This window comes from Scatophagus argus, chromosome 19 (assembly GCF_020382885.2).
Source record: "Scatophagus argus isolate fScaArg1 chromosome 19, fScaArg1.pri, whole genome shotgun sequence".
In the NCBI taxonomy this organism is placed as follows: Eukaryota; Metazoa; Chordata; class Actinopteri; family Scatophagidae; genus Scatophagus; species Scatophagus argus.
The window spans coordinates 8,429,584-8,440,566 of record NC_058511.1 but is presented as its reverse complement, the minus strand read 5'-3'; the positions used below and the strand labels follow the sequence as shown (position 1 = coordinate 8,440,566).

At 41.9% G+C, this 10,983-nt stretch overlaps 1 protein-coding gene across 2 annotated transcripts in view; it reads left to right on the top strand.

Moving 5' to 3' along the window:
* Positions 1-226: 226 nt before the first annotated feature.
* The window catches only part of mthfd1l (methylenetetrahydrofolate dehydrogenase (NADP+ dependent) 1 like), a 36,535-nt gene continuing 25,778 nt past the window's right edge, over positions 227-10,983 (top strand). The window contains exons 1-17 of one of the 2 annotated variants that reach the window (XM_046373360.1): positions 227-681; positions 1,491-1,575; positions 1,816-1,866; positions 1,958-2,011; positions 2,550-2,674; positions 3,442-3,542; positions 4,233-4,369; positions 4,889-5,000; positions 5,175-5,230; positions 5,339-5,436; positions 5,639-5,812; positions 6,047-6,183; positions 6,612-6,658; positions 7,157-7,264; positions 7,434-7,508; positions 8,166-8,268; positions 9,888-9,964. In XM_046373360.1, the coding sequence (XP_046229316.1) occupies positions 446-681; positions 1,491-1,575; positions 1,816-1,866; positions 1,958-2,011; positions 2,550-2,674; positions 3,442-3,542; positions 4,233-4,369; positions 4,889-5,000; positions 5,175-5,230; positions 5,339-5,436; positions 5,639-5,812; positions 6,047-6,183; positions 6,612-6,658; positions 7,157-7,264; positions 7,434-7,508; positions 8,166-8,268; positions 9,888-9,964 (1,776 nt within the window). In that variant the 5' untranslated portion in view covers positions 227-445. The remainder of the gene's footprint in view (positions 682-1,490; positions 1,576-1,815; positions 1,867-1,957; positions 2,012-2,549; positions 2,675-3,441; positions 3,543-4,232; positions 4,370-4,888; positions 5,001-5,174; positions 5,231-5,338; positions 5,437-5,638; positions 5,813-6,046; positions 6,184-6,611; positions 6,659-7,156; positions 7,265-7,433; positions 7,509-8,165; positions 8,269-9,887; positions 9,965-10,983) is intronic. The other variant, XM_046373359.1, reaches the window with a different exon arrangement.

Sequence of the window (10,983 nt, the reverse complement as noted above, 5' to 3'; positions counted from 1 at the left end):
TTGGTTACATTTTGTTGAAGTCTTTGAGAAAGTCAAGCAGCCGAACATAAGCAAAAACACTTCGACGGTTTAGAGAACTGCACAATATATTCTGTAATTTATACTGAATTTATTACATTTTCAAAATGTCGTTCAGCGATAGGCTACACCCTGAGGACGTAACATCCTCGTTTGCCAACCCCAAACGTCATACACTTTGTGTTATCATAACTCCATCTCTGAGTGAAAGTGAGCACATTTTAGAGTTGCGCCGGATTCTGAATGTTCAAATTTCCCACTGACATATAAGACAGCGTAGCTCCATCACGACCCCGTCGCCACCTCAACTTTCTTTTTTTGTTCTTCCTGGGGGTTGAATCACTCGTCTACAATCGCAAGTGGAACCAGGAGAGGAAAACCTATAAGATCTGAACGATATTTTTTTTAAAAAAGGAAAGAAACTGCCATGAAGTTGTCTGTAATTCGTAGTGCCTGTTGCAGCCTTCGCGCAACCCCAACCCGTCCGGGAAGTACGATCAGCGGCTTGTCGCGGAGATGGCCACCTTTGGGTCCTGCCATTAGTCGTTTGAACATCAGAACTACAAGCGCGACTGCCGGCGGCGGTGCCAACCCGAAATTAGCCGTCAGCTTTGGGAAACAGTCCCCAAAAGATGATGGGTTTGAATACGACAGTTCTTTGAGGTAAGGAAGAAATATGCACTGTAACCAATGTGTGGCCATGTTTTGCTGACGTAATCCTTCCTTTGTATTATTTTGATTTAGTTTAAAATGAGATACGCTCAAAGTGGTGTTTTGCTAAAGTGATAAACGTTGGTCTGTTGTCCTTGTCTGACCGGCGTTTTTGCTGATGGCTCGCAGCCAGATCTGCACGTGTTTCCGTTATTATCAAAGGGACTCCAGCCAGCTGATGTAACTTTTCTCTGTTGTTGCCAAACAAAATGTTAAACCTGAGCCTGAATTCACGGGAGATGGAGCTCAGGGACGTGCTGCAAAGTTTTACCGTAACATTACTTTACATGTAACATCAGTGTGTGTGTGTGTGTGTGTGTGTGTGTTTGGTGATGTTACTTGCCACATAACCTTTACGTGATTATGTGACTTGTATTGTGTGACTTGTGTTGGACATGATGGGTTTTAATGTTTAAATGATCTGTTTTACTGCTATACACCATTGTGCGGCATAAAGTGCATCGACAGACTGGTCTGAGATGGCTAGAGGTGGGCTTGGTCCAGTTAATGTTTACATTTTGGACAGAATATAGGTCAGTGTGTTAACTCTACGTGTATATTTACTTATTAGCTCCACCCATATATTGTCACGTGGGCAGTAAGTGGCCAATGGGTGGATGTACCTTTTCCAAAATTCACAGAATTTCAGTGGGGGATGGTCTCTGTCCTAATGTATATTTAATTATTGTAATTATAGTGTTTATATGAAAACGTTGTGTAGCCTTAAATGTAATTGCTAACCAGTTTATTTTCTCTCACAGGGAAGTTGTTCAGAGCACCAAGGAGGCAATGGTGGCTCTGCGGGGAAGAAATCCAGCAATCCAACCATTGTTAGCCATTATACAGGTATTATAAGCAAAAAGCAAGCCAAAAAAAGTGCTGTATTGCAGGATTTCTGTTTTTCACATCAGCAGTCTAAAGCCAATTTACTAACATCTCAGAGTTGTGTTGTACTAGCAGAGACACTGAACCTTCTTGCCTTAATTTACCTTTGCCCTAAGAGATATCTGTTTACTGAAGTCATTAAAGGGTCCTGTTATCGAGTCAATGTGTGTTTTTCTCTTTATGCAATTTTTTTTCTCAAAGGCAGGTGAAGATGACAGCTTGTTGGAAATCAATGCGAAGATGGCAGGAAGGGTAATTTTCACTCTTGCTGCTCATTGTTTGATTGTTTGTTTTTTAAAACTCATTTAAACAATTCACACTCTGCTGACCTTTTTGTCCACAGATTGGCTTAAATGTCACTCAGATTTGTTTGACAAAGGACTGCAGTGAAGACGAAGTAAGTAAAAGTGACTCACATACTTGTTTATTTTCCCTCAGTTCCTACCCCCTCATTGCAAGTCGGTGCATGATGCGCCATTCCGGTTGGATGTGTGTCTGTGCAGCACGTCATCATGGCGGTTGTATGAAGCAATATAATAGCTGACTCACAGCTTTTATTACATTCAGACTTACTTAACTGCAACTCACCCTTGATTCCCTAATTGATTCAGCCACACCTTAGGCTCCTTTGCTATCTCTTTAACTTCATGTTAGTTTCTAACTTTATGTCACTGGCAGTGGGAAGCAGCCACTCAGCTGTGGCTCTCTTTTCTCCATAGCTCTGGCATTTCTGCCAACAGTGGATGATTCACATCACAGTTGCTGGCCTAAATGACTCTCCACAGATCTACTAATTCACTGCTCTATGCTCTGCTTGCCTGCTGGAGTATGAACAGTACTCAAACCAGCATGTGAGAGCTATATAAGAGTATATAAGAGTTTAACATCTTACTTTTTCTGGAAAACAAACTCTTTGTTTTTATGTATGCGTTTAGATTGTAGAGGAGGTGTTGAAGCTGAATGAAGACCCCAGGGTGCATGGAATCTACCTCCACCTCCCCCCTGCTTCCCTCACTTGTCGAGTGCTTAACACGCTCAAACCCGAGAAGGACATTGATGGGTAAAAAACCTCCACTTGCTCACTTGGATCATTGCATTTAAAATTGCAGAGTTTTCTGCTCTCAAATGTTTGAGAAATAACAGCGAAGAGCGAATCTCTTCCGAACGGCTCGTGCTGTTTAACAGTGTTAGAGTTAGGATGTCTTTCTTGAATGATCTTTATACCCCTTAAAAATGACAGTAGAGATTTTTATGCAGCAGTCAGCCGGGTTTTAGCTGTTGGTATTGCTCTGTCCCAACTGAGATAAATGCATTTACTCACGTGGAACGTCAGATTGGCCCAAATCAGAAAGGGCTGCACAGAATTAGAGGAGCGTCAGTGTAGAATGTGTGCCTTCATCAGACAAGTGATTGAGAAAATTAGCAAGGCGCCCCATGTTATCATCACAAGTGGAGTTGAATTGGTTCAGTCGAGGACAAACCATGCATGCAGATGAAAAAGAGCTGTTGTGGTTCCATGAAAAGACTGAGATGTGTAGTTCTTCTGATTTACTGCAGCAAGCTATTGTTCCTTATGTTTATTTTGTGCTTGATATTTTGTAACCAGTAACCATTGATTTCTCTATAATAATACAATCTTAAAAAAAACAATACCTTATGCTCACCAGTGTTGAGCTTTACCATCATCTCATAAGTGATGTGTGTTTCAGGTGTATTCATTTTGTCAATTTTATGAGTGTTCTAGTGTCTAGCTTCTAGGAAGAAGAATATTTATTAATTTTGATATATGATATATTGAAAATGAAGTCAATTTTTGCCTCGTTATAGGATATCAGATTTGAACATGGGCCGTCTGGTACGAGGTGACCTGAGCTCAGGCTTTGTGCCACCCTTAGCCAGCGCTGTCCTTGATCTGCTGGAGAAACATGGTGAGTTTCTGGGAAAGAAATCAGTCCCCAGTGCCGCGATTGTTGAATACTGAGGCCGCTCTCCAACTCATGAAAACAGTCTAACTAATGAAAAGTAAAAGATACCACATTATAAATTTTAAATTTATTATAAATTTTAAGTTAAGATGCTCTTTGTTTTTTCTTAGCATTGGGACACACATGAAAAAGGCTGACTCACCGGGCTAACTACCGAACATATTTGGGACCAATTTGAGACATACCATGGGGTTCAGAGGGTAGGGGTCAAAGTTCAGGAGTGCATAGGGTCACAGTTATTCTAAGTATGCCTGTTATAACCGGTAGAGATTCACTAACATGGTGTAGTTGATGATCTCTTCAAAATGATGACTTTTTTAGTTTACAGGGTGGCAAGTCACAAAAAAATCATTTTATGGCCATTAGACTTAAAAATGTACCACACATCAACATACTTTATCTGTAATTATAACCACAGTGTTGCACGGAGCTATTAAACACCTCCTCTGAGGTCAGTGTGCATTGTGCAAGCCATTTCCATCAGACCGTCAGCGTTTTAATACAGATAGTGAACGTTTTGTGAAGCGGGCTTGACTCTAACTGAAATGGGCACCACTGTGACAATTGGGTTGCTCATAATATGCATTACTTGAATCAACAATGTCTGAATGTTGCATCAAAACATTTCTACAGATGCTCCTTTGGAAGGGAAGTCTGTGGTGTTGGTTGGAGGAGAGGAACCCCTTGGGGTGGCCCTGCAGTGCCTGATTGAAAGAAGTGGAATGGTTGCTTTCAAGAGTCATTGGAGCTCCAAGAGCCTACAAAAACAGGTGTGTGTGTGTATGTGTTTTTTTCTCTTTTTTATATCATATATACTTTTTTAAAAAAGTGGCTGTAAAACGTTTGAGTCTTGCCATTTGTGTGAAGTGTATTGTTTTATTGTCATTTTGTAAGTGAGAAGTCTTCATCCTCCTCTAATGCTCCATGTGCTCAGCCCTCCGTTGTCATTATTCAGTTTCAGCAGTTGTAGTATGTGCAGTACTAGCGGCTGACCATGTGGAGTCAGTCTCTGCTTTTTCAAATGCAATGTAAAGAAATGCGACAAGCTGAAACAGAACTATGCTAATTGCAAGCTATGCATGTATTTGTTTACTTATCAGTCACATTTTTATGGGCTTAATTTGTCATGAAGGTTGTTTTTATGCCTGTCATACACATATGAGACATAAAACTAATATTTTCTACACTCTGCAGTCTTCAAGCTTGACAATCTTCTTCACCTTTTGGCCTTTTTTCACTTTCTTTCCTATCTTTTAAGTTGCTCATATCTCATTTATTTTCTTTCCTAGTTGATGCAGGCAGATGCTGTGGTCCTGTTAGGAGAAGGGAGTACGGATGTCCCACCCACCTGGGTTAGACCGGGAGCTGCTGTCATTCGCTGTGAGCCCACCCTGGAGACAGGTATTATTCAGTATTTTGTGATAATCATTGCAGTCACTCTGCATGTAAGTGAGCTATACTTAACCTAAGATCCTCATTACAGTTGACCCAAAAAGCATGCACCTGAGTTACTACTAATTCTTGTTTTCATTCACTGTGAGTATTGGTCATAGTGGTTTTTTTTTTTTGTTTTAGGTGAAATGTCCTCAAAGTCTGGGTTAGGATACATCACAGCAGCCTACAGAACAAAGGTTCGTCTCTTTGTTTCTGTCTCAGTCCTTGCCCGTATCACTTACGGTATTTTGTCTTCACCCTGTCATTTCTGTCTTTTTTTTTTTTTTTTTTTTTTTTGCTACCAGAATGTGGTGCGTAGTTGCAGTCGGTGGCTCCAGGAGCAGCAGTACCAACCCTGGCATCTGCGTCCCCTCAAACTGCAGCCCCTGACCCCTGTACCAAGGTATGTAGACCATTATCTGTGAGGAACTACATCTACCTGGGTGTAGGACCCTTTCCTCAGTCATACTCTTCTCTAAATATTATCCCACACTTGACTGTTTATGGTTGACTATGGTGTGTACTTGTGTAACAAACGGTGTCCACATTTTTGATGCTTTAAAATCAAGTCTCATTGATGTGCCGTGTTTTCCTTGGTTCGTCAGTGACATAGAGATATCCAGAGCACAGACGCCCAAGCCAGTGGACCAGCTGGCTGAGGAGATCGGTTTGCTGCCAGAAGAGCTCGAAGCGTATGGCAGGAGCAAAGCTAAAGTCCGACTCTCCCTGTTAGACCGCCTCCACACACAGCCTGATGGAAAATATGTACTGGTTGCTGGGTGAGCGTGATTGATCGATCAGCTGAATCCATTTTCTTAATTATCATATTCCATCAGTGCTTAAATGTGTGCCATGAAACAAAGAAGCCCTTCTGATCCTTTGAAAGGGAACAAGGGGCATGCCATCACTCCCTCCCTTCCCTTCCTTTGGGGCAGTACCTTAAAGTTCAGTTACACTATGTACACCAAAAAATGTGACATTCAAAAATGTTCTGTTATTTCCTGTATGTCTAGTATAACTCCCACCCCACTGGGTGAAGGTAAAAGCACCGTCACCATTGGTCTAGTTCAGGCACTGTCTGCCCACCTTAAGCTCAACTCCTTCGCCTGCCTCCGACAGCCTTCCCAAGGACCCACCTTCGGGGTTAAAGGTCAGCAATGAATGCTTATACTTTCACTTCTCTGTGTTCTCTGTCTTTTTTGACTCCATGCTGATACATTGAAGATAACCGTTCCAAAACTTTATTTTGTAAGAAAACTATGACGACGAACTACAACTTCAAATGCATTCTTTCCGGAGATATAGTCTCATATTAGACTGTGGATGTTGTTTTGGGATGAAACTTTCAATTTTGTTTTTCTTCTGATTGAGTGTGATGTGGACTCGGCCAGAGACAGGCGCCCAAACCCAACAGTGTGATGAGCTGTCTTTGTCAGTGTGTTGCTAGCGTTTTATACCTCGATACATTCTGTGCAGGGGTGGATAAGTTCACTCAGAGTGCACCACTCAGCATTCCCTTTTGTATGTCCCTGTCCTGTTTGTCTGCCTCTGACTGTGCTACCTCTTCTTTGTGTCCAGGGGGAGCTGCAGGAGGGGGATATGCTCAGGTCATCCCTATGGAGGAGGTAAGGCACACAGACCACACTCGGTGCTCCCTAGCAGGACTAGCGGAGGCTTCAAAGACCTAAACCATGCAGAGACTCACAATGTTTTGCAAAAAACACATGAATGCACACACGTCCCCTGGAGCTGTGGCATAATATTGCCTGGGACTAAAGGCGCTGTTTTTGAAGGCACGGCGGGAGGAATGAGAGGTGCAAGGGAAGGAGACTTAAACCTTTAATAAGGCAGCCTCCTTCTCTCATACCAGGTTCACCTCTGCTCACTTCTTCACAATGTTTTGTTTCCTTTAAATTTAAGGGCTCATGCTGAACAGAGAAACTGTGTGTCATAATATTTTAAAAGATTTAGTGGACGTTATTATTTCCACCGAGGCCATCCAATCCCACAGTGTGTACCTCCGCATTACAGTAATGGTGTTTAGTTTTCTTTATCTAATCTGCTCACCCTCTCTGGTTGTTGTTTTTCTTCCCCTTCTCCCTTCTTTCCACCTTGCCCTTCAGTTCAACCTCCATCTGACTGGTGACATTCATGCCATCACGGCAGCCAATAACCTGGTGGCAGCAGCCATCGATGCCAGGATGCTCCATGAGGCAACACAGTCAGACAAGGTGACTGTGATCAATGTCACTCTGTAACACCTCATTCTGACACCAACAAATATGTCATACCGTTTGTTTTACAGTCTTGTTAGCTAGTGATTAATATCCTCCAGTATGCAATTTTATAAGCATATCCATACATGCATTTAAAGTAATTGTTTTGTCTTCTACCTCATAGGCTCTGTTCAATAGACTGGTCCCTTCAGTGAATGGAGTCAGGAGATTTTCACCCATTCAGATCTCCAGGCTGCGAGTGAGTCTAGACATCACTGCCGTTTGCCCACTAGGGGCCCTCAGTGAGCCAATTTTGTAAAGTCCTTATTTCTGAATATTTGTTTATACCTCATGAACCTGCTGTCTGTTTGTCTATGAGTAATTCCGTGTTATATTATGTTGATAAAGAATGCCTAAGATCAAGTCTTAACAGATAAAATACATTTGACAAATGTGGAGACCCGAGGTAGAAGTTTGAACATAAGTCAACTCAGTGTTTGTGTGTTTTGTTGTATAAAAGTCTCTGGTATGAGAAGTTAAAAGGACTATAAAATATTTATTGGTCTTAATGGACAGAGTGAGAGATAAAGAGTTGCGTTCTTTAAACAGAGCACTTCTCAGTGAACTTTTTCAACCTGACGGTGAGCTGGTCGCCTCGTAGTCCTTAGGTCCGGATTTGTTTTTAAATGTTGGAACGAAACTGCGTCCATCCGATAAGGATAGAGCAGAGAAAATACCACTGTTAAGAATAAAACATTGAAATAGTGAGATTATCACAGAATATGGAATAAATCGGCGAGTCTTGCAATAATGCCGCAGCTGGGAGCAAAATGTGGAGCCAAAGCCGAAAATGTCACCACTGCCTCAGAAACACACACAGATGATCCTCTAATCTTCTGTCTTTCTTTGATTCCAGCGTTTAGGGATCAATAAAACAGACCCAGCGTCTCTCACACCCCAGGAAGTCAGCACATTTGTCCGTCTTGACCTTGACCCCGCCAAGATCACCTGGCAGAGAGGTATCTATAGATTACATACATTATTTCTCGTTGTAGCCTTCTAATACTGAAGGAAAGCGTTGTTGAATGTCTTGAAATATTCAGGAAGATTTCTTGTTTTCTAGTTTCAACTGCAACTGAGCACGTTTAAACTACAGCAATATGTTCCCTTGTTGTTGATGGTGGCAGTGTGATGTATTATCCTCTAAAATTGTCGCATTGTGTGGCTTTGGATGTCAGCCACAAAGGAAAAAACATTTCCCAAAAGCAGAGATGTTTTGGGAGGAACAGCGATATGAAATATGATATTTTTCGTAAGGGGGCACAATATGTTTTTTTTTTTTTTTACCGATACTGATAACTGATAATTTCACATTTTTTGTATTTTAAAAAGAAGTTTAGAACTGATAGTTTGAGCATGCCTGAGGATCATTTCATATTCCATAGCTTTAATAAGATTTGTTGTGTGAAATCTAAACTTTTTCCCTCCTCTCGGAACCCTCATAAAAAGATATTGAAGAAATAAATTTTCCCAGTTATCAAGCCAATAATTTATTGCTCTGATATATGTTGTGCATCCCTGCTTTTCATGTTTTCTTTCATTTTTCACACTGACACATTTCTTTTAAGCATGAAATAGTGGTGAAAATTGCTACACGACCCCCGGTATGATTTTGTGCGAGCACAGTACAGACGTACTCCAGATCTAAATCAATACCATAACTGTCACACAAATCTAATTTACATGAAAGAAGACCTTACAAACGTCCCCTGGTCTATAAGCTCTTCCCTCACGCCGTGACTAAACAGTGTCACATGCGATCTTGAATTAGACCGGCTTTTCCAGATTCTAAGCCTTCACTGCAGCACGCTGGTACTGTCATCATAGAAAGTTGGCTAAAACAACCTTTTCTGGCCTTTGTGTTCGTTTTGAATCAACACATCTGGCGTTTCAGTCATCAGTCACGGGATAATAAATACGGGCATGTCAGACGCGACGAGTAGCTACCTCAGTGGCAGACGCGTTGGTTGGAAGCTGTCAGTGAAAACAACCAGCCGGGCGCTGCTGTGACTGATGTGGTATTCGCTCCAGCGGCTCAAGAGGGCACTCTTAAAAAGACAAACCCTGGAGATCCAAAACACATTTACCACCTAATGTTACGTGGGTGTGACTGTGTGCTCATGAAACAAACCTGTGTTTTTCACTTGGGCTTACATTACAAAACCAACAACACGAGGATAATGTTTGGCAGGGTTTCCTGGCTGATTGTAACAACATTGTAACCACAGAGTAACCAGCCTTTAGCCACATTATCACAGAACAGACTGAGTGCAGAGTGAAGAAACTTAAAGTAGCAAATCCCTCATAGCACTTTCAATGTGTCGTCACCTACTCGCAATAAGAGATTAGAATCTCTCCTGTTGTCGTTCGTTTGGTTTTATGTGTGTGTCTGACAGCCTGTGGATTTGACATGTGACTCTGTTTAACAACAGGTGAGCAAATGGATTTTGCCGTCGGGTCGGGTTCAGGCAGCAAAGACATAAATCTTTTCTGTGTCTCATGCATCAGATCTAGTTTAAAATTTATGTGCAGTAGATTTTATGAGAATTTTTCTTTTCTTCATCTCTTCATATTTCAGTCGTTGACACAAACGACCGTTTCTTGAGGAGGATCACGGTGGGGCAGGCCAGCACCGAGAAAGGACAGATCAGAGAGGTATGCAGCACACATGCCCTCACAATCTTGATTCGTCTGAATTTTATCTTCCTTCTTTTGAAATATTTGTCAAATGCCGGATCAGTTTGTGTATGTTTGCGATAACCGGAATATGAATGCTTCTGCTGTATCAGTTTGGGACTGAGGCATCGGTTGCATTCCTGTTCATTACAAATATTTTCTCATTCACTCACACGTTGTGATAAACAGGGAGGTCACTGCAGGGTTTCCACTGCGATGGCTTTGCTGGTGGGTGTCACTGACATGGGTCTCATATTACAATTTAGGTAAAGTAACACTAAGAGTGTAAGAGTTTCCCGTGTGCACACACACAGACACACACGGACACACTCCTCTGTCCATGATAAAGCCCAGATGTATTTCGTCTGTAGTCTGTAGTAATGACAGCTAAATGAAATCCTGTAAATAAACACTTCACCTCAATGGGAAACAAGCAGGACTAAGTGAAAGCAAATGTTTAAAGAAGGGGAAAAATCATCTTCTCACTCACTCTCTTTCTCTCTGTCTCTCTCTCTCTCTCTCTCACACACACACACACACACACACACACACACACACACACCTGGAGCCTCTGTACTGGTTCGGCATATGCTTACATTTACAGCCATCAGTTCATCCATTCTGTTTCCCTTTCCCCTCCTCTGTCCTCCACCTTCCTCCAGCGCTGGATACACTATAGCCCCTCAGGGTATTATCACTGGGACTGGGAATAGAAATGTGTTCCTTGGTGGGTTGATGTGGGCTAAGTTATGTTTCTTTTAATTTTTGCTGACGTGGAATGGAGAGCACTTTGGCTTTCCATACACTTCGTTTTTCACTGTCTCTTTCTGTTTCGGTTAGTTTGACATGAATCGCTACAGAAAGTCGCATCAAAAAATGAGTTTAACATGTGCGTAGTTTAATTTCTTTCCCAAAGTCATCACTCACAAAACTAGGCCACGGTCATAAGGTTTATGTTCTCTTGCGCATGTGATAAAGCTGGTGACGATGGTGTCCTT